The sequence below is a fragment of the Marmota marmota genome, unplaced genomic scaffold (assembly GCF_001458135.2).
Source record: "Marmota marmota marmota unplaced genomic scaffold, marMar, whole genome shotgun sequence".
Lineage (NCBI taxonomy): Eukaryota > Metazoa > Chordata > Mammalia > Rodentia > Sciuridae > Marmota > Marmota marmota.
The window spans coordinates 9,952,243-9,975,893 of record NW_026000000.1 but is presented as its reverse complement, the minus strand read 5'-3'; the positions used below and the strand labels follow the sequence as shown (position 1 = coordinate 9,975,893).

Here is a 23,651-nt window from a genome sequence, read left to right as displayed (position 1 = left end):
CTGAGTATATATATTGTAGGATCATATTCATACAGTCACATATATACATAAAGTAATAATGTCTGTTTCATTCTACTATCTTTCTTATCCCCACATTTCCTGCCTTCCCCTCCTTTCACTTCCTAAAGTATTTCTGTTTCAAGTAAAAGATGACATTATTGAAGATTAATTAATTTAATTTGGATTAATGTAACCTAATGGACTATGCTCTGATTTGAATTTATGTTCTAATCTTGATAAACCTTGGCTAGATAAATATTTTGTATAGAAAGAAAAAGAAGTTGGAATTTGAAAAAAAAAATGCACACAAATCTGAAGATCTGGATGTTCCCTTATATATTAGCTCTTTGGCTTATATGTCTATTCACATACCACTGAAGACATAGTCACACTTAGTTATAATTTATTCTACATTGTTAAAATAGTAAAAATTATCTTTAATTTTGCTCATCATTTCTTCAATTTCTTACTTTCAAATTTTCTTGTTTAATTTCTTTTTTTTTGCCTCATTTGATTTGTTAAACATATGGTCTTTGAAATTTTCTATTATGCAAGTGTGCTTTTTCTCCTCTAGGTATGATTTTTAAACTTCTGTGTATAAGTGTCTTAAAATCTCAATAACAAAAACACCTTGAAAGTTTAGACTAAAGTTATACAATGGACAGACATTTATTTAATCATAATTATAGACTCCATTAGAGAATTATAATTACATCTATAGTTGAAACATTGTATCCACATATCCATTTTATCCAGTTCACATCATACTAGCTATAATTATAATTATTGATATTGTTATTACTATGTAAATAATCTCATTCATTTCATAGTGTCTGTGACTTCATAAATGAAAATGAATTACATATATTGACGTAACCATGGCTTTACTCTTAGAATTCCATGGTTTCCTGAACAATACATTCTACTTGAATTAACACTAAAATTATTCTAGTGTTAAAAAATACAGGTAAATGGCTAATAGGTATATGGAAAACTGCTCAACCTCAACTAGTCATCAGGGAAATGCAAATCAAAAGCACAATAAAATATCACCTTACTCCTGTTAGAATGGCTAATTATTAAAAAGACAAAAATGATAAGTGCTATCAAGGATTATGGAGGAAAGGTAATAGTAATGCATTGTTGGTGGGAATGTTAATTGGAATAGCTATTATGAAAAAGCTTCCTCAAAAAATTAATAGAACTATCAAATGATTGACCAGTACCACTAGAATTCCCAAAGGAAACAAAATCAGTATGTTTAAGAGATATCTGCACTCTCATGTTTATTAGGGAAATGTTTACAGTTTCTAAGACATTAAATCAACCTACGTCCATCAACAGAAGAATGAATAGAGAAACTTGGTACTTATATATGATGAAATAGTATTCACCACTTAAAAAGATAAAATCTGGTCATTTTCCACAATGCGATTGAAACTAGAGAACATTATGTTATGTGAATAGGCCAGACACAGAAACCCTATGATTTCACTCATATATGGAATCTGAAAATATTGATCTCATAGAAGTAGTGAATAAATAGTGATTAGCAGAGCCCAGGGAGGGTAGGGGGAGTGGGTGGATCTAGAGACTGATCAATAGGTACAAAATTACAAGTAGATGGGAATAAAACTTCTGGCATTCTATTACAATAGAGTAACTGTATTGTTTATTTAAAGAACTAGAAGTGATAAAATTGGATGTTTCACCACAAATAAACAATGCTTGAGGTGATGGATATGCTATACCTTGATTTAATCATATATATATATATATATATACATCACACTGTGTCCCATAATTTTGTACTATAATGTATTAAAAACAAATCTGAAGAAAATTTGTCTCTTAATAACACAATGTACAATTCAGTAGGTATATTTACACAGTAGTGCATCTAATTTCAGAATATTTTAACCCCCTACCCATTAACAGTCTTGTCTTATTCTTCTTTTCTCCCAACTCCTGAATCCATTAATCAATTTTCTCTTACTATGGGTTTGCCTATTTGGGATGTTTCAGATAATGTGGATTTTTATTTTGTTGCTTTTACTTAGAATAAAATTTTCAAGTTTTATCAGTGTTAGACCTTCTGTCTGTGTGTCCTTTCTTATGCTGCTGTGGTCTTGTCTTATGCTATGAAGTGGTACCTTTTATTCATTGTCTTATCCACAGAGCCTGACACAGCCTGGTACAATTTCTGACACATATTAAGTGCTGAATAAATATTTGTTTATTTATAAAATGAATGTGTGATTTTTATTGAGGCAAAATTCATATAACAACCATTTTGAAGTGTACAATTCAGTGGCATTTAGCATATTAAATGTTTTACAATAATCTCTCTTAGTTTCAAAACCTTTCATCACCCCAGAAGAACAGCTGTGTCCATTAAGCATTCTCGGCATAGTCCTTCATCTCCTAAAACTCACTAATCTGCTTTCTGTCTCCATAGATTTGTCTTTTCAGGGTATTTCTTATAAAAGGAGTTGCATAACATGTGTCCCTGATCTGTATGGATTCTTTCAAACTAGCATATTTTTAAGGTATATTGAAGTTGTAACATGTATCATTACTTTTTCCTTTTTATGGCTAACCTATATTCCACTAGATAGAAATGCCTTACTTTGATATTCATTTATCCATAGATATTTGGGTGATTTCTCCTCTTTGACTCTTATGCACAATACTTCTATGAACATTTATATAGACATATGTTTACATTTCTCTTGGCTGTATACTTAGAAGTAGAATTGATGTAAACTATGTTAACTTATATTTAACTATTTACCTATTTTTAAAACTACTAAACTGTTTTCCAAAGGAGCCGGACCATTTTGTGTTTCCATCAAGAAGTACAGGAGTGTTCCAATTTTGATACATCCTCAACAACACTTGCTATTTTCCATTTATCTGATTATAGCCATCCTAGTGGGTGAGAAAGGACATCACACTGTGGTTAACTTTCATTCACTAATGACTAATAAGGTTGAGCACCTTTCATTTGTTTATTGGTCTTTTGTATATCTTCAGAAAAATATTGATTTAAGTTCCTTAATCCTTTTTTAAATTCTAATTTGTTATATATGACAGTAGAATATATTGCAATTCCTATTACACATATAGAGCACAATTTTTCATATCTCTGGTTGTATACAAAGTATATTCACGCCATTTATGTCTTATACATGTACTTAGGGTAATGATGTCCACCTCATTCCACCATCTTTTTTACTCTCTTGCCCCATCCCTTCCCTTCCCACTCCTTTGCCCTAGAGTTTAACTAATCCTCCCATGCTCCCCCTCCCCACTATGAGTCAGCTTCCTTATATCAGAGAAAACATTCAGCATTTGTTTTTTGGGGATTGGCTAACTTCACTTAGCATTATCTTCTTCAACTCCATCCATTTTCCTGCAAATGCCATGATTTCATTCTCTTTTATTGCTGAGTAATATTCCATTGTGTATATATGCCACATTTTCTTTACCCATTCATCTATTTGAAGGACATCTAGGTTGGTTCCACAGTTTAGCTATTGTGAATTGTGCTGCTATAAACATTGCTGTGGCTCTGTCCCTGTAGTATGTTTCTTTTAAGTTCTTTGGGTATAGACCAAGGAGTGTGATAGCTGGGTCAAATGGTGGTTCCATTCCCAGTTTTCCAAGGAATCTCCATACTGCTTTTCAGATTGGCTGCACCAATTTGCAGTCCTACCAGCAATGATGAATGTGCCTTTCCCCCCACATCCTTGCCAACACTTATTGTTGTTTGTGTTCTTAGTAGCTGCCATTCAGACTAGAGTGAGATGAAAGCTTAGAGAAGTTTTCATTTGCATTTCTCTGATTGTTAGAGGTGTTGAACTATTTTTTATATATTTGTTAATTGATTGTATATAATCTTATGAGAGGTGTCTGTTCAATTCCTTGGACCATTTATTGATTTGGTTATTTTTGGGTGGGGGATTTTGAGTTCTTTATATACCCTAGAGATTAGTGCTCTATCTGATGCGAGAGTGGTAAAAATTTGCTCCCACTCTGTAGGCTCTCTATTCATATCATTGATTGTTTCTTTTGCTGAGGAGAAGCTTTTTGGTTTTAATCCATCTCATTTATTGATTCTTGTTATTTTTTTGTGCTATAGGAGTCTTATTAAGGGAACTGGGGCCTAATCTGACATGATGGAGATTGGGGCCTACTTTTTCTTTTAATGGGTGCAGTGTCTCTGGCCTCATTCCTAGGTCCTTGAACCACTTTGAGTTGAGTTTTGTGCATGGTGAGAGATAGGGGTTTAATTTCATTTTGTTGCATATGAATTTCCAGTTTTCCCAGCACCATTTATTGAAGAGGCTATCTTTTCTTTAATGTATGTTTTTGGCACCTTTGTGTAATATAAGATAACTGTAATTATGTGGGTTAGTCTTTGGGTCCTCTATTCTGTACCATTGGTCTACCAGTCTGTTTTGGTGCCAGTACCATGCTGTTTTTGTTACTATTGCTCTGTAGTATAGTTTAAGGTCTGGTATAGTGATGTCACTTCTTCACTCTTCCTGCTAAGGATTGCTTTAGCTATTCTGGGTCTCTTATTTTTCCAGATGAATTTCATGACTGGGTTTTTTCTTATTGCTATGAGGAATGCCATTGGGATTTTAATTGGAATTGCATCAAATCTGTATAGTGCTTTTGGTAGTATAGTCATTTTGACAATATTAATTCTGCCTATCCAAGAACAAGAGAGAGCTTTCCATCTTCTAAGGTATTCTTTAATTTCTTTCTTTAGCATTCTGTAGTTTTCCTTGTAGAGGTCTTTCACCTCTTTTGTTAGATTGATTTAAATTTAAATTCTCTGAAAGGGAAATGAGGAAAACTACCCCATTTACAATAGCCCCCCCCCAAAAAAAAAATTGTCAATCATTTAAATTTGGTTATTTGTCTTTTTGTTTTTATTTGTAAATGTTTAAAGAACTTTTATCATAAATCTGGCAAGAAACTTTTATCTAAAGAACATATAAAATATAATGGTAATGATAGGCAAAAATTTCTTTTTAGATTCATGATTTGCAAATATTTACTCACATTTTATAAGATGTATGTTCACTGTCTTGTGTCCTTTGAAACACAATTAAAAAAATTTTAATAACATTTAATGTGTCTTTTTTTCTTTTATTGCTTGCTCTGTTAGTCTATATTAAATCATAGTGAACAAAAAATAGTAATGTCAAATGTTTACAGGAATACAAAAAAAATGAATTTCTCATGTATTCACTGGTGAGAAAAATGACACAGTTGCTCTGGAAAACAACTTGTTAGTTAACAATTTGTTAGAAAACAGCTAGTTAGTTAAACATACAACTGTCGTATGACCCAATAATTACATTCCTAGGCATTTATCCCAGAGCAATGAAATTTTATGTTTGTACAAAAAGTTGTACACAAACCTTTACAGAACTTTACTTGGAAGAACTAAAAACTGAAAGTAGCCCATCCGTTCTTCTACAGGCAAACTTTTTAAAAAATGTGGTACATACATACTGCAAGATAATCATCAGCAATAAAAAGGAATGAACTATTGATAACATAATAATTTGCATGAATCTCTAGATTATTATGATAAGTGGAAAAATCCAGCCCCAAAGACTACTTCTCATATGTGTATACATACATATATGTGCACACATACACATTAATATATACATTTTATTTAATATATAAATATACATATCTATTTCTTAAAATGGAAAAGTTACAGAAATGGTAAACAGTAGTTGCAGCAGGAGATAAGTGGCATAACCACAAAAGGCTATAAAAGATCAACAGGAGGCATCTTTGTCATGTTGGAAATGTTCTAATCTTGACATTATCAGTGTCAATATCCTGGCTAGGACATTTTATTATATGTTGTAAGTTATTCCCATCGAAGGAAATTAGGTAAAGGTGACATGAGATCTCTATATTATTTCTTAAAACTGTATGTGTATTTACGGTTATCCTAAAATTAAACATTTAATTTTGTTTAGGGCAAATTAGGGAAAACTCACCCTTTGAGAAACAAGTTATTCACTGGGATACTCTCTATGGGTTACACTCAGAATTCTGTCTAGCCTTTCACAACATTTCACAAAGAAGAGTGTGATCTAGTATATATGATCTTTGTGACCCAGAGTGATACCCAGGTAAAGGTGGCCCTACTTTGTGAAGATAGTGTTACTGGCATTTACTGTGAGGAGTCCTTGCTTCCTGGAATGCTGAAGCATAACACCGGAGAAGCATGCCAAGGCAGTAGAGTGGAAAGTGGAAGGTTTTATTAAAGGATAGCGGAAAAGACACCCCCCACCACCAGGAAGAAGGGGACCTGAAAGGGGAATTGTGGAAAGGGGAAGTCTTCTCTTTTATATCTAAGATCTTCTTTTGTTCTTCCATGTTCCTGTCCTTTATTTCCCACTATCTTGCAATGTGATGGGGGATGCAGGTGGGAAGGCCAAAAGGCTGGAAACAATGGGGCCAGGAGGAGCCATCTGGGTAGGAAGGGTCTGGGGTGGTTTGATTAGCATCTTGCAGTTTTACTGGGAGCTGCTTCATTAACAGTTCTTTAGGATGGCCTAGGGCCTTAGGGACATTAACATTTCAATTTCCCAGGTGTTGTTCTAGTTTCCCTGGACTCACACAGGACTCCATTTTCTTTATTAGACTCCATTTGCCTAACTACACTAACTACCTATCTTTAAATCTGTCTTCAATAGTTTAATAACAAGTGCACACTGCAAGGTTTAAATGAGTGACCCTCCACATGGGTTCTTATGGTAACTTTCTCTAGTTGGATTGTTAGTCTACTAGATTGCTGCTCAGAGTTCTGAAGTAAACATTTAAATCAGTCAACAGATGGATTGTTTTTGTAGTTCTGGGGATTGAACCCAGCACCTCATGTATGCTAAGAAAGCACTCTATAATTGGAACGCCTTCTCAGCCCAGCCAACAATCTTTAAAATCTAAAATTCTTGTCAGGTTATGCTTTAATATAATTAATTGTGAAATCAAGCTGGAAAAGAAAATATACACCAAAATCAGACACACAGAAAATCAAATACATAACATGAACATGGGGAATCAGAAGTGAAAAGAACCACTTCTTCAATGAAAGTGCAAACAGTACTTGAATCAATTTAACTCAACATTATCAGTGCACACATTTTCTTGTACACATTTTTAATTATGAGTTCTTTTAATATTGGCTATAAAATATCAACCAGGATTTAGCTTAGCCTGAAAGATACTGGAAGACACCTCTAAAATCTTGTTAGGAGAAAATATCTCTAAGAAGAAAAGAGAGTTACTGAGACCACCTATCTTCCAACCAACTGAAACATCAATTACCAGCAAAAGCACAAATTAAAAGACTTTTCATTTTGTTCGTTATTAAAACGTGTTAAAGAAATTTCATTAATAACATTTGCTAAAGGTGAAAGATGATAAAGTAAAAGTGCCAGTCACAACCAACTGAAATATACTGAGCTATTTATATCTCTAAAACCAACAGACCCAAATAAATTAATAAGCTTACACTGATTAATTTATGTAAACAGAAACATTGAATTGCCATAATTTTCATAAGGCTATTATATTATGATTTTCATAAGCAATTTTCTTCTAAATTCAAAACTTGCTTTAAATAAATAAAGTGGTAAAGAAGGGTGTCTATTTTTTTATAGGCATCAGAAAATTCAAGGTTGAGTCATGAACATCAATTGTTAAATCTGATAACACTTTTATTCTTAGCTTAAGGTGTTTGTATTACAATATCCCTCAGTATCTATGGAGAATTGTTTTCAGCAACTCTGTCAATATCAAAATCCATGGGTGCTCAAGTCCCTTAGTAAAATAGCATAGTATTTGTTTATAACCTGCTCACATATTCCATATACTTTAAATCATTTCTAGATAATTTATACTATTTATTTATACCGTGTATTATATACTACAATATAAATAACAGGCACGTAGTGTTATACTGTATTAAGGGAAAAAATGACAAAAGGATGTACATATTCAATACACACATGCAATTTTTTCCAAATATTTCCCGTCTACAATGAGTTGAATGTATAGAGAGAGAACACACAGATGTGGAAGATCAGTGATTTGATTTGTACATGTTAGCCTCACCGTAAATGTTGTCTGACTTGAACTTACTTAAGACCAATGGGAAGAACAGTAAGAAACATACTGTTCAGCACAATATAGGGAACTAATGTTATACAATCAAAGAAGTTGCAAGATCAGGCAGCATCCATCTAGGTGAAAGTTCACATAAGCTAGATCACTACATGTAAGAATTCTAGTAGAGGAGACTTACACCATAGTGGGAAATTGAAGTAGGTGAACAAGATTTAGCTTCCCCACAAAGCTCTCTGATCCTATTTCTGCAATTTCACCCTGGACAGAGCATCCCTCAGAGCCTGGTGGACCTGCTTGTTGCGCAGGGTGTAAATCACAGGGTTCAGTAGTGGGGTCACCACTGTGTTCACAAGAGCAGCCTCCCTGTTGGAGTCCAGCCTGCTCGCTTGCTTTGGTTTTACATATATGAAGACACAACTGCCGTACATCAGTGAAAGGACCAAGAGGTGAGAAGAGCAGGTGGAGAAAGCTCTTTGTCGCTCCTTGGCTGATGGAAGACTCATGATTGTGACTACTATGTTGCTATATGCAATGATGGTTATAATGAGGGATGTAAAAAGGATAAACAAAGCTATACCAAAGGCCAGCATTTCAATAGATCTGGTCTCAGAACAGGAGAGATGGATTAAGGAGCCTAAGTCACAGAAGAAATGAGGTATGATGTTGGAGCCACAAAAGGATAACTGGGAAACCTTCAGGATCACACCAGTGATAAAAATGAAGGACAAGGTATAGCAGAAAAACACCAGAAGAAAACAAACCTTCAGGCTCATGATAGTTGGGTAGTGTAGAGGCTTGCAAATGGCCAGGTATCGATCCAAGGACATCACAGTCATGAGGAAGAAAATTGTTGACCCAAGAAATAAAAAAGAAAAGGCTTGTGTGAGACAAGATGTAAAATTAATTGTTTGCTGTCCTAAAAGAAAGATGGACAGCAATTTAGGAATAACTGTGGTGATGAAACAGAATTCACAGAAAGAGAAACTGCTGAGGAAGAAGTACATAGGTGTTTGAAGGCGATGGTCAGTCCAGGTGATGGTGATTATAAACATGTTTCCTGTGATTGAGGCTAGGTATGCCAGCAGGTGCACCAGGAAGAGGACCTTTCCCAGATGCTGGACTGCAGGAAACCCCAACAAGGTGAACTCTGACATGGTTGTCTCATTTCTAAACCCCATGGTTATCTCCAATTTTCTGTCTGTCATCAACCTTCTTTGACCTGTTAGACAGAAAATACTACCACCCAACAAGAAAGAATTTAATTGACAGCCATGTTAAAATAAAACAAAAACAAAAAACAAACAAACAAACAAACACAAACTGCTTGTGGTTACTATTCTGAATGAGCACTTGTTTTCTATTTTTTAAATAGTTTATTACAAACTATATTGAACTTTTCCCATTGTTAAACTGCAGATCTTCAAAATTTATTTTGGGGGCATTTTTCATTTTAGTTTTGTTGTTTTGGGGAATAAGTTTGATAAACAATGTAACTTTTCTGAAAACAGTATTTTTGGAAATACTTTGTAAGATAACAAAAGGCAACATGAAAATCATTATTTTTTGTTTGACAAAATATATGACTAATAGATAACATCAAAGGCTAATACCCCACAGAAAATATTCTTTCAGGGTGTTACAATATTAGTTTCTATATTTCATTTGGGATATGCATTCTATGAAGTTCTATCCATTGAATGCAGCATTCCAAAAATCGGATAAAAATCTAGGTTCTGTTGCCATGTTCCAACCCAGTTATTTTTCTGAAATCTGATTAGCCTGAGTTCTTTAACCGAGACCCATGAGTGTGTGAGGAAAACTCATAAGAACAGAATCTCATAATTTCCCTGTACACAGATTTTTAAAAACTATGTCTAAAGACGGGGGAAATAGTTGTATATCCTTATCGTTAAAGCTCAATGAATAACAGGAGGCAAATCAGTGTTCCTCTCATCCTACCAACCTCATAGAATGGAATTATTTCCTTCTGCTATCAGTCAAGGCATTTATTAACTTTCCCTTAAACATTTCTTTTTCTGTGAACATCATTGTTACATTGGAGGATTCTTGTATATATGGAATCACACCTAAATGCTCCTAGCAATCATGAAAGGAACATTAATATTTTAAAGCCACTACTTAGCTAGAGAGCAGATGAAGTGATATCTAATATGGTGAAATGAGTCCAGACAACAGTTGGAAATTAGGCTCTAATGAATAGGTCACTATAATTAAATCATGTTTGAAATTATTTGATTTGTCCAAACCTGTTGCTTTAATTAAGTATGGTCCACAATAGTAGCTTAATAATAACTAGTCACTGGTTAAATATTTGATACATTAGATTGCAAATCATCCCCATGGTCAATACTCACCATCAAGTAGCTCACTGGAAACACAGCTTCTTCAATGATGAGCTTCCAAACCAGGATCTTTTTCCTAGGCTAAAGGAAAGGAAAAGGGGGGAAAATACTCTTAAGTGAGATCTACCCATCCTTGACCTATAAAACAATCAATGGATCACTTATGTCTTAATCAATATAAAATTATTAAGGCTAATTAATTTAAGGAAGACAGAAACTACCATCAGTGGAACATTGTTACAGTTTTCCCTATGGCAATCTGGCTGATAAATCCTAGAGCATGAAGACGGTAATAAATGCCTAGAATCTGTACAAGTATTTGTGAGTACAGCTATTTAGAATTCTTGAACATATTTATATTCATTCTATGGTGCATATTCAGTCACTCTGGGACATATTTATTTTGTATGGGGCATGATGACATAGTCCATCAATAACATCTAACTTGGTTCATTGTGCATCCATACCAAAAAAGACTCAGGAGAAGACAACCAAGGTCAAATTTCCTTGTTCATGGACCCTTTTGGCTAGTTCCCTGTCAACTAGAGTGGCTCACCCTCTGAGTTGGTGAGAATCATTGCAGTCATAAATGAAAAATACATTTAAATGATCCTATGCTGTATTACAAGAGGATTATTTAAAATTATCAGTTAGGTCACATGAATTCCAAAAGAACAAACCCCTGGAACACTCATTAGAAGATTATGAAAAAGGATGCAGGACCTAAAATCACAATTGATTCCCAGGGGATATTTAATTGCTCATTGTCAGAAATAGAAAACTTCAGTAAAAATATATTGTTAATTATATTTTACTGCATATGGAAACATATCATCATTCTCAATAATCTACATGGTTCTCTGTTAACGTCTTTAGAGGTAGATTTGGCATAACTGCCCCAGAGACATAAAACTTGTAAAATCATGAATTATGTATGTAAAGAAATGTCCCGTCCGGCAGGACACATCAACGTGGGCAGCAAACCTAGATGGGGAGGAATGAAGGGACAAGAGACACGAAAGGTGACAGCAAGACAGGTGTCTGATCAAGCTGCAAACTTTTATTGTTCACACAGGGGTATTTATATGCTGGGGATGGGGAAGCTCTCTAATCAACAATTGCTGGTTGTGGGTGGTAAAACTGCCAGGTGCAAGATGTCTGATGATCCTGATAACCGCAGGATGCTCCAGGGAGATAGGTGGCTGCAGGATGCCTCCCAGGCAGGATGTCTCCCAGGGGGCTGTCAGGCTAATCTTTGAAGGAGAATTTCCTTCTAGTCCCTGACAAAGAAAGACAGGCTTAAACAGCAGAAATACCTTTTTACAATAAATGGATGGCATTGGAGAAGATAAAGCTAAGTGAAGTTAGCCAATCCCAAAAAACCAAATGCCGAACGTTTTCTCTGATATAAGGAGGCTAATTCATAGTGGGGTATGGAGGGGGAGCATGGGAGGAATAGAGGAACTCTGCATAGGGAAGAGGGGTCAAAAGAGAAGGGAGCGGGCAGGGGTTTAGCAATGATGATGGAATGTGATGGACATCATTATCCAAAGTACATGTATGAAGTCACGAATTGGTGTGAACATACTTTATATACAACCAGAGATATGAAAAATTGTAAAATAAGAATTATAATGCATTCTGCTGTCATTTATTTTTAAAAAGTCAATTAAAAAATAAAAAAAAAAACAAATACCTTTTAACAATTAAGTTGTCTTTTTTTTTGACTCTTTAATCTGGTATTTTATTTATTGAGATATAATTTGAATATTATAAAATGTGCCAATCTTAACTGTGTAGATCAATATTTTTTTTACACATATGAACTGCCATCTCATCACTCTAATAAAACTATAAAACAACTATTTCACCATAAATTTCCTTGTGCCCTTCTCAGTAACACACAAAGGAAATAATTTCTATCAACAAAAATTACTTTTGTTTGTTCTTGAATAGAATACAGCATTTGTTTCTTGTTTGGCTTTTTTTTTTTTTTACATATTTCTGAGATTCATCTATATTCTTTCTTATGTCAGTGATCTATTATTTTATATGCTTTGTAGTGGTCTGTTGTAGCAATATATCAGTTTTCCATTCTTCCTTTGGAGTATATTTTTTTCTTCCCATTTTGGGAGCTATTATGAATAAAGGTGCAATGAATATTCTTGAACAATCTTTTGAAAGTATGAGCATTCAGTTCTCTTAGGTAGGAAACTTGGAGTGAAAGTGCTGAATAATAGGATAGGTCTTAACAATCTTAATAAATCATGAAACAGTTTCCAAAATAGATTTAGACTCTCATCAGCAATGCATGAGAAATTTAATGTTCACCATATTCTCACAAACACTCTTGGAAGCATTCTGGTTGTTGTCTAGTAGTGTCCTTTTTTTTTCTTTTAATAGCTATATAATTATTGAACACAAGTCTACCTACATGCTAAGCACATACTCTACCATTAAGTTATACCTCCCAGCTCTTCAGTAGAATGTTATTCTGGTTATACCTTGCATTTTCCTGGTACTGCTAATGTCAAACCCCTTTTCATATATTTATTAACATTTGAAATTTCTTTTGTGAAGTGCCTGTGAAAGTCTTTTACTCATTTTTAATTGTCCTGCCCCCTCGTTACCCTTAGACTTCTTTATCTATTCTGGATACTTGCCTAAGTTAAAATTCTACTTGGCGCATACTGAAAAAAAATTAATGAAGTATTAGAATGGGCAGAATTCTTTTCTAATTGAATGAAATCCAATGTCCAAGTGTTTTTCTTTTGTGGTTAGTACTTCTGTCTCCTTTCCCAGAAATTCTCACCTTCCCCAAGGTAAGATAAATATTCTGTGTTTTCTTTCAGAAACTCTAACATATTTTAAACATATAAGTCTATAATCTGTCTCAAACTAACGTTATATGCACCATCTGAAGTAGAGGTTAAATTTTCCTATGTGGATATCTAGGCTCTTTGGAAACATTCTGAAAAGTTCTTTTCATACCATCAAAGTACATAGATGCCTAGGTCAAAATTAATTTACACATATTGGATGATTTCTGTACTTACTATCCTGTTCCTTTTGTGTCTTTTTCCATCCTAACAAAAATACTGCATTGTCTCAGAGCTGGGTGCAGTGGCACATGCCTGCAATCCCAGCTGCTCTGGAGGCTGAGACAGAAGGATTGTGAGTTCAAAGCCAGCCTCTACAACAGCAAGGCACTAAGCAACTCAGTGAGATCCTGCCTCTAAATTAAATACAAAAAGGGCTGGGATGTGGCTCAGTGGTCCAGTGCCCCTGGGTTCAACTGCCAGTACAAAAATAAATAAACAAATAAATAAATACTAAACTGTCATAATTCATGTAGTTCAGAAGCATTTCTTCCTGCTGTATTTCTATTATTATTTTTAATACTTAGCAAATATTTTTTTTAATATAATGTTTAGCAGTCACATCTGGAATTCTTTGCAAGTAGGTATTTTTCCTTCAATAATTTTTAATTGGTGCATTATAGTTGTACATATTAATGGAATTTGTTGTTACATATTCATGCATGCACATGATATAACAATATAATTTGGCCAATATCACTTCCAAGCAATTTCCCAATCCCTCATTGATACTTCTTGATCTCTTTTCTCCACTTGTCTCAATTTGATCCACCCATTATGGTTTTCCTTTTTTCTCTGCTGTTTCCATATATGAGAGAAAACATATGGCCTTTAAATTTCTGAGTTTGACTAATTTGGATTAATGTGCTGGTCTCCAGTTCCATCCATTGTCCTGCAAATGCCATATTTTCATTGCTTTTATGGCTGGATAAAGCTCCATTGTGTGTGTGTGTGTGTGTGTGTGTATATATATATATATATATATATATATATATATATATATATATATATTCCNAAAGACAATCAATAGACATCAACATCGCTATGACAGAGGAATTAGAATTATATTGAAGTATTTGAAGCAGCCATCGTAAAAATACCTCATTGAATTACAAACATAATGAAACAATTTTTTAAAATAGAAAGTCTCAGGAAAAAATAGTTTTAATCAAGGAATAGAAGAAATAAATAAGAATCAAATAAAAATTCTGAAACTGAAAAATATAATAAATGAGAGTTTGATACTCAATTTATAGGCTCAACAATGGAGTTGAGGAAGTGGGAAAATAAATGAACTAGAAGGTAAAACCATGGAAACTAAACTCAACAAAAGGAACATAAGACACTATAAAAAGTAAATAATCTCATGGATCTAGGGACAAAATGTCCAATATTGATGTTGCTGGAGTCTGGAGTCCTGAACACAGGAGAAACAGGTCAAAGTTTTTCCCAAATTTTACATATGACGTAACCCATTCAAGGAGGTAGATGAACCCCACATAGAATAAAATCAAAGTATCCAAACTAAGACAAAATGCAAATATTTGATGATCAAAGACAACAATATTTTAATGCTGCAAAAGGGAAACAGCACACTTCCTAAGTGGAAAAGAAATTCAAATGATGATGGATTTCTCATAAAAAAACATGGAATTTAGAAAAAAAAAGTCATAATATTGCTCAACTGCTGAAGAAAGAACTTTCTCTTATATAGACTCCTGCTTCTAGAATCTTATATTACGTGAAAACATTCTTCAGGAATTAAGCATAAATTAAGACATTCTCAGATACAGAAAAATAAGAATCTGTCACCAGCATGCTTAACCAAATAAGAATGGCCAAAGGAAGTACTCTAAACAAAAATAAATAATGTTAAAAAAATCACTAGCTATACAAAGTGACACACTCAAAAGTACTGTAGACAAATTAAAAATAGATAACTAGAAAAAAAGAAAAGAAAATTGCCAGGCATGGTGGCACACACTTTTAATCCCAGTGGCTGGTGAGGATGAGGTATGAGGATCATAGTTCAAAGCCAGCCTCTGAAATGTCACTCAATAATATACTCAGTGAGACCCTGTTTCTAAATAAAATACAAAAGAGAGCCGGGGATGTGGCTCAGTGGTTGAGTGCCCCTGGGTTCAATCCCCAGTACCAGAAAAAGAAAAAAAAATTCTACACTGTCTCAATTAATGTAGTTCATAAACATTTCTTCCCACTATATTTCTGTCTATTGTTATTTTTAATACTTACCAAATATTTTCTTACAGTGATCACATCTGGAATTTTCTTTGCAGGACAGTATTTTTCCTTCAATAGTTTTTAATTGGTGCATTATAGTTGAACATATTAATAATTTTTTTTTTACATATTCACACATGCACATAATATAACAATATAATTCGAAGCCCAGACCGCCCACACCAACCACTGGAACCCAGGCTCTCAATAGACCCTTTACATTCCTTCCCCAGCTGGGCAGACACCTGTCAGAGCCTAGACTTGGGTGCAGGACCGCCCCTTCTGACCAGCGCTCTCCGAAGGGCGGCCAAGCTCAGGAGTCTAGATTGACCCACACCAACTTGCACAGGACCTAGATCCTAGGTTCAGTAGCATTCATTCAGGGACACCAGCAGAGTCTGTAAGCCCAACATTAAGGTGAGGTACAGACAATCTGCACAGGTACTAGGTGAATATAGGGAAGAATCTGTAATATCTCAGATCCATAATGCAAGAAAGGAAGACACATATACAACATGAAAAAACAAGAGAGGAAAGTGCCCAAAACAAACCAGGACATTATAATAACAGAACACATGGACAGCAAAGTTGATGAAATGTCAGAGAAGGAGTTCAGAAGGTTTATATTTAAAATGATCTGTGAATTAAAGAATAACCCAAATGAGCAAATACAGGCAAAAATTGATCACTCACACAATGCAAATAAAAACCACTAAGATTTCATCTCACTCCAGTCAGAATGGCAACTATTATTAAGAAAAACAACAATAAGTGGTGAGGATGGTGAGGTTGGTGAGGATGTGGGGAAAAGATACCCTCATACATTGCTGGTGGAACTGCAAATTGGTACATCCAATATCGAAAGCAATATGAAAATTTCTTGGAAAATTGGGAATGGAACCACCATTTGACCCAGCTATTTCTCTCCTCACTCTATACTCAAAGGACTTAAAAACAGCATATTGCAGGGACACAGCCACATCAATGTTTATAGCAGCACAATTCACAATAGCTAAACTGAGGAACCAACCTAGATGCCCTTCAATAGATAATTGGATAAAAAATGTGGCATATATACATAATGGAATATTACTCATCAATAAAAGAGAATAAAATCATGGCATTTGCAGGTAAATGGAAGGAGTTAGAGAAGATAATGCTAAATGAAATTAGCCAATCGCAAAAAAACAAATGCCTCCTTATATCTTTGTTATAAGGAGGCTGGTTCATAGTGGGATAGGGAGGGGGAGCATGGGAGGATTATAAGAACTCTAGATAGGGCAGAGGGGTTGGAGGGGAAGGGAGGGGGAAGGGTAGAATGTGATGATTTGCCCATTTATTAATTGGGCAGGGTAGAATGTGATGATCATTATTATTCAAAGTACATGTATGAAGACACGAAGTGGTGTGAATATACTTTGTATACAACCAGAAATATGAAAAATTGTGCTCTATATGTGTAATAGAAATTGAAATGCATTCCTCTGTCATATATAAGTAAAAAAAAAATTAAATGTAAGTTGGACAATATCACTTCCCAGCACTTTCCCCTTCCCTCATTGATATCCACTCCTGGATCTCTTTTGTCCACTGATCTCCCTTTGATCCACCCCCCTATGGTTTTCCTTTTTACTCTGTAGTTTCCGCATATGAGAGAAAACATATGAGCTTTAAATTTCTGAGTTTGACTTATTTTGATTAATGTGGTGATATCTAGTTCCATCCTAAGTCCTGCAAATGCCATCATTTTTTTAAGGCTTAATAAAGTTCCATTGTGCATATATACCATATTTTCATTATCCATTCAACCAATGATGGACATCTAGTCTGGTTCCAGAATTTTTCTACTGTGAACTCTCTGTTGTTATAAACATGGGTATGCATGTATCACTGTAGTATGATGACTTCAAATATTTGGGGAAAACACCAAGGAGTGGTATAGCTTGTTATAAGATGGTTCAATGCCTAGTCTTTGAGGAGCCTCCATACTGATTTCCATATTTGTTGTACTAATTTGCCATCCCACCAACAGTGTGAAAGTATTCCTTTTCCTGCACATCCTCTCCAACATCCATTATCCTTTATTAGTATCTGTATTCTCTTTTTTTTAAATAATTTTTATTGTTGGTTGTTCAAAACATTACATAGTTCTTGATATATCATATTTTACATTTTGATTCAAGTGGGTTATGAACTCCCATTTTTACCCCCTATACAGATTGCAGAATCACATTGCTTACACATCCACTGATTTACATATTGCCATACTAGTGTCTGTTGTATTCTGCTGCCTTTCCTATCTGTATTCTCAATGATTGCCATTCTGACTGGTGTGAGATGAAATCTCAGTGTTGTTTGGATTTGCTAACTACTAATGATGCTGAACATTTTTTCATGTATGTGTTAGCCATCTGTATACCTTGTTTTGAGAAGTGTATATTCAGTTTATTTGCCCATTTATTAATTGGGTTTTGATTTATTGATGTAAGTTTTTTGAGCACTTTGTATTCTACATATTTAATCCTCTGTGAGAAGAGTAGCTGGCAAAGAATTTCTCCCATTCCTTGGGTTCTCTATTCACATTTCCAATTGTTTTCTTTGCTATGGATGAGATGTTTAATTTAATTGTGTCCCATTTATTAATTCTTAGAATTATTCAGTGAGCTTTAGGGGTCCTATTGAGATAGTTGTTTTAATTAGTTATACATGACAGTAGAATGCATTTATGTACTTTCTAAAAGCTGGAACATTGACCCCATATTTTCTTCTAGATTTGCATAGTTTCTGGTCTATGCCAAGGTCCTGGATCCATTTTGAGTTGATTTTTGTGCAGGATGAGAGACAAGGTTCCAGTTTTATTCTTCTACATCTGGACAACCAGTTGTCCCAACACCATTTATTTAAAAGGCTGTCTTTTCTCCAAAGTATGTTTTTGGGACCTACATCAAGGATCAGATGACTGTGTATGTGTGGGTTTGTCTCTGTGTCCTCAGTATGATTGGTCAATGTGTCTATTTTTATGCCAAGAAGCATGCAGGCAGTTTTTGTTACTCTAGCTCTGTTAAATAATTTAAAGATAGGTACTTTGATGCCTCTGGCATTGCTTTTTTGGCTTAATATTGCTTTCGCACAATAAGGTAGGGTGCACTAGAAAAGAATAGCAATACCATAGATTAGGTAGAGGGATGTGTGGGGAGGGAAGAGGAGGGGCTGTGGGGATAGGAAAGATAGTGGAAGGAAACAGACATTATTACTGTATGTATATATGTGACTGCATGACCAATATGATTCTGCAACCTGTACACTTAGAAAAATGAGAAATTACTTCCCATCTATGTGTGATATATGAAAGTACATAAATGCATTCTACTATAATGTATAACTAATTAAAACAAATTAAAAAACATAAACATATTGCAATGGCAACTCTGTGTCTTTTATTCTTCCAAATAAATTTTACTCAGGTTTTTCTAGTTCTGTGAAGAATGTTATTGGTATTTTTATACGGATTGCATTGAATGCAAAATTTGCTTTTAGTAGTATGACCATTTTAAAATATTAATTTTGCCTATTCATGAACATCATGAACATGGGTGGTCTTTCCATTGTCTGAAGTTTTCTTCACTGATCTGTAGTTTTCATTGTATAGACCTTTCATCTCCTTGGTTAAATTTATTCTCAAGTATTTTATTCATTTTCTTTTTGAAGTTATCTTGAATGGAAGCGTTTTTCTGATTTTTTTCTCAGCATATTTGTTGTTGGTATATAGGAGAGCTATTGATTTTGGTGTGTTGATTTTGTACCATGATACTTTACCAAATTTCGAGCAGTCTTTTGGATTTTCTTAGTATAGGAACTTATCATCTGCAAACAATAATATTTTGACTTTTTTCCTTTCCAATTTTTATCCCTTTTATTTCCTTCTCTTGCCTAATTTCTCTCACTAGAATTTCTAGCACTATATTAAGCAGGAGTGGTGAGAGTAGTTTCCTGTGTCTTGTCTCAAAAACTGTTTCAATCTGTTTCTTCTTGTGTTTAGTCAGTTGTACCTTTGAAGGCAATATTCCATTTCACCTTACTTACCAAATTTATTAGCTTTAAGTTGATCATAATATTACATTATTATCATTGTAGTATCTATACAGTTTGTAGTGATGTGCCCTGTCTTTCTTGACACAATAATCAATTTTTTTCCATCGCATTTTCTCTAGCGAGTCCTACTAAAAGTTTGATAAAATTTAAGAATAATTTAAAAGAATGAATTTTTCCTTTTTTTGTTTTCTATTTAATTGATTCATCTACAAGTATATGTTTATACAAGCTTCCATGCCTACTTTGTATTTAACTTCCTTTTCTTACCTTTAAAAGTTAAAAACATAAATAATTCATTTTATACTTTCTTCTTTTTAGATAACTATTACTTTAAATTATAGTCCAGATATATTTGTAAGTTCTACTGTAATTTTTTTTGCAACATATTTTCCAATGAAATTTAGACAGTTGTTATCCAAATATTGATAGTCCTCTAGATTAATTATTGTTATTGATTTCTTATTTAATTTAGTTGTGATTGGAGAACATATTCTCCATATTTTCAAGCCTTCAAAATATTTCAAGATACCCACTATAAAATATATCTTGGTGACATTCCCATAAGCCCATAAAAATAATGTGTATTCTGTGATGAGAAATATAATTGTGATTATCAATTAAATCCACTGAGACAAGAGAGTTGTACAAATCTTCGATACCCTTACTAATGTTTTTGTGGTTTTCACTATAAATTACTGAATCAGTGTTAACACCTCTATCAATGGATATGGATATTTTTTATTTCTACTTTTAATTCTTCCAATTTCACTTTCAAGTATATTTAAGCTCTATCATAATGTAAATACATGTGTGTATGTGTGTGTATGTGTGTGTGTGTGTGTGTGAGAGAGAGAGAGAGAGAGAGAGAGAGAGATTTATTTTGTATCCTGTGTTTTTTGAACACAGAGTCATGTACATGGTAAGCAAATGCTCTTCAACTCAGTTGTAGGCCAATCTTTATTATTTTAGTTTGAGACAGATTCTCCTTAAATTGCTCAGGCTAGCCTTAATTTCTTATCCTCCCACCTCAACCTCCCAGGAAGCTGGGGTTATAGGTGTGCACCACCCAGCCTGGCTCATTATTATATACCCTTGACTATTTAATTCCTTTATTTTATAAATTAACCTACTAACCTGTATAAAAGCCCTTGTTATGAATTCTCTTTTATTTGACATTACTATACTCACATAAATTTTCTTTTAACTGGTTTTTGTGTTCCTTTCATTTTAACCTCTGTCTCATACATATTTCAATATTATGCTTTTAATCAATAATGAAGTTTTCCTTTACACCCAGTATTGTAACCTCTGCCTTTTAATTGGAGTGCTTAATCCATTTACACTTAATGCCATTGTCATAAAAGTAGCTTTAACTCTATTATCTACATGTTTCCACTTGTACTCTCTATTTTATAGTCATTCAATTCTTCTTTCCTATCTTATTTTGAATTGAGAATTTTGATATTCCATTCTAATCAGCTTGATTGCCTTTTAAAATATTGTTGAGGTCTCCTTGGTAAATAATGAACTCTACTTATCTATTATATTTTGACATCTCTGAGGCCCCGTTTTCTAGGTGAACAGATTTAAACCCCTGTGAAATTACCACCACAATAAATGTAATGAAAATATATGTCAACCCCCAAATTCACTACTATCTCATTGTGATGATTCCATTTCTTTGTTGGTTCTCTATCTATAACAAACTACATTTTGCTTTTTCTACAGAGTTTTTCTAAATTGCATTACTAGGCACCAGATATTGTCCTTCATCTTTAAGTCTTCAGATTCTGAAATCAGTCTTGAAAAACAACAAAATCAATGGGAACTTTCAGTTCAAGCTAGAGACATTTATATGCCTTCATCACTTGGGAACTGGAATTGTGATAAGTTCTATGTATACACAGAATAGTTAGTATTGAAAACAATTGTGTGAGTATTTTATGTAATTTATTGCTAGCGCGTAAGCTATGCAGATGTAAATTTCCTTCAAAATCCATGATACATCTGTCCTTGAATCATTTTGATATTCTTAATACTAATGAATTTCCTTCTGTCCACTTGTTCTTACCACAATTACATACTTGAGACCACATCTTTCCACTTTTAAGATTTCTCATGCAACAAATAAAGTCATGCATATGTGGTTGTCCAATAAAATAAAACTCTAAGTTCTACTGATTTAAAACTGATAAAAAGGTTTAGGAAGATACTAAGGACTATTAGAGCTTTCAGATTGGATTATTGGATAAATTAGCCCTTATTTTAAAAATAAAAAAATTAGAACGTAAAAAATTGACATATTAGGAGATTTGTGTAGAAGACATGAATTAGAATTTATATCCGAAGTAGAAGGGATTGTGGTTCTATTTCTGCAATTTCACCCTGGACAGAGTATCTCTCAGAGCCTGGTGGACCTGCTTGTTGCGCAGGGTGTAAATTAAAGGATTCAGCAATGGGGTCACCACTGTGTTCACAAGAGCAGCCTCCCTGTTGGAGTCCAGCCTGCTCGCTTGGTTTGGTTTTATATATATGAAGACACAACTGACATACATCAGTGAGAGGACCAAGAGGTGAGAAGAGCAGGTGGAGAAAGCTCTTTGTCGCTCCTTGGCTGATGGAAGACGCATGATTGTGAGTACTATGTTGCTGTATGCAATGATGGTTATAACCAGGGATGAGCCAAGGATGAAAAAAGCAAGGTTGAAGAACAATATTTCAATAGATCTGGTGTCAGAACAGGAGAGATTTGTCAGAGGTCCAAAATCACAGAAAAAGTGAGGGATGACATTGGGGCCACAGAAGGTTAACTGGGAAAGCATTCCAACTGGGACCACCATGAAGAAGAACCCCAAAGCTAAGCAGGAAGCGACCAGAAGGTAACACATCCTTGGGTTCATGATAGTGGGATAATGCAAAGGTTTGCAAATGGCCAGGTATCGGTCCAGGGATAACACAGACAGAAGGAAGAATACAGTTGCTCCAAGGAAAAGAAAGATGAAGTCTTGTGTGAAGCAGGCAGCAAAGGAAATTGTTTGTCTCCCCGACAGAAAGATGGTCAGCAATTTTGGAATAACTGTGGTTATAAAGCAGCACTCTATAAAGGAGAAATTGCTGAGGAAGAAGTACATAGGTGTCTGGAGACGATGGTCTGCCCAGATTATTGTGATTATGAGCATGTTTCCCATGATGGAGGTCAGATATGCAAGCAAGTGCACCATGAAGAAGATGTGACCCAGGTGCTGCACTGCAGGAAACCCCTCCAGAATGAACTCATGCACTGTTGTCCTGTTCCTTAGTTCCCCCTCCACCAGATTTTCCATTCTTCACTCACCTGTTGTTGAGCTATTTTGCAGTGTCATGACTGAAGAATGAAGAACAAGTAAAATAACCAGGCATGGCAAATGGGCTTATTAATTCTTTTAAAACATTGATTTTAATATGGTGATGTTTGCCCTCTGTTAAGTAAAAATAAGTTATTTTAATCTCTTACTATCTTTATATACATGCATCCTTCCTGGACAAGTTAGAACCTTTCATGTAGCTCCCCATTTTCATAAAGAATAGTGTGCTTCTAATAGTATTTGTATTTTTCTACATAGTTTATAGCTGAGTGGGAAAAAGTACATCTCTTTAGTTATATACGTAATCATGCAAAATATTTCTGGTCAGATAGCACATCATGTAGCCACAAAAATCAACATTGTAAAAGGAAAATTATAATTTAAAATGAACTGAGGCAAGAGTGTAGTTTTATGGTAGACGGTTTTTCTAGCATGTGTGAAGCCCTGGGTTTGATGTCCAGCACCACAGCAAGCAAACATTATGCACTCATGGTCATGGAAGTCTGCCATCACCCTAAAATATAGCTTTATCCTATCTTACTGTTTATTTTCGTATTAGG

The 23,651-nt window shown here is 34.4% G+C and overlaps 2 protein-coding genes across 2 annotated transcripts; both read right to left on the bottom strand.

Annotated features, from left to right (window-relative positions):
• Positions 1-7,800: 7,800 nt before the first annotated feature.
• LOC107153465 (olfactory receptor 6C74-like) lies at positions 7,801-9,362 on the bottom strand. The gene has a single exon (XM_015498979.2). The coding sequence runs from the start codon at positions 9,348-9,350 to the stop codon at positions 8,412-8,414; it is 939 nt and encodes a 312-aa protein (XP_015354465.1). The 5' UTR covers positions 9,351-9,362; the 3' UTR covers positions 7,801-8,411.
• A 12,751-nt stretch (positions 9,363-22,113) lies between these two features.
• LOC107153464 (olfactory receptor 6C4-like) lies at positions 22,114-23,286 on the bottom strand. Its single transcript, XM_015498978.2, has one exon. It carries the CDS (start codon positions 23,068-23,070, stop codon positions 22,114-22,116), a length of 957 nt encoding a protein of 318 aa, XP_015354464.1. The 5' UTR covers positions 23,071-23,286.
• Positions 23,287-23,651: the final 365 nt, after the last annotated feature.

What these genes read in the sequence shown, in the direction of transcription:
- LOC107153465 (XM_015498979.2), bottom strand. Translation starts at nt 9,350, where the DNA reads ATGGGGTTTAGAAATGAGACAACCATGTCAGAGTTCACCTTGTTGGGG.
- LOC107153464 (XM_015498978.2), bottom strand. Translation starts at nt 23,070, where the DNA reads ATGGAAAATCTGGTGGAGGGGGAACTAAGGAACAGGACAACAGTGCAT.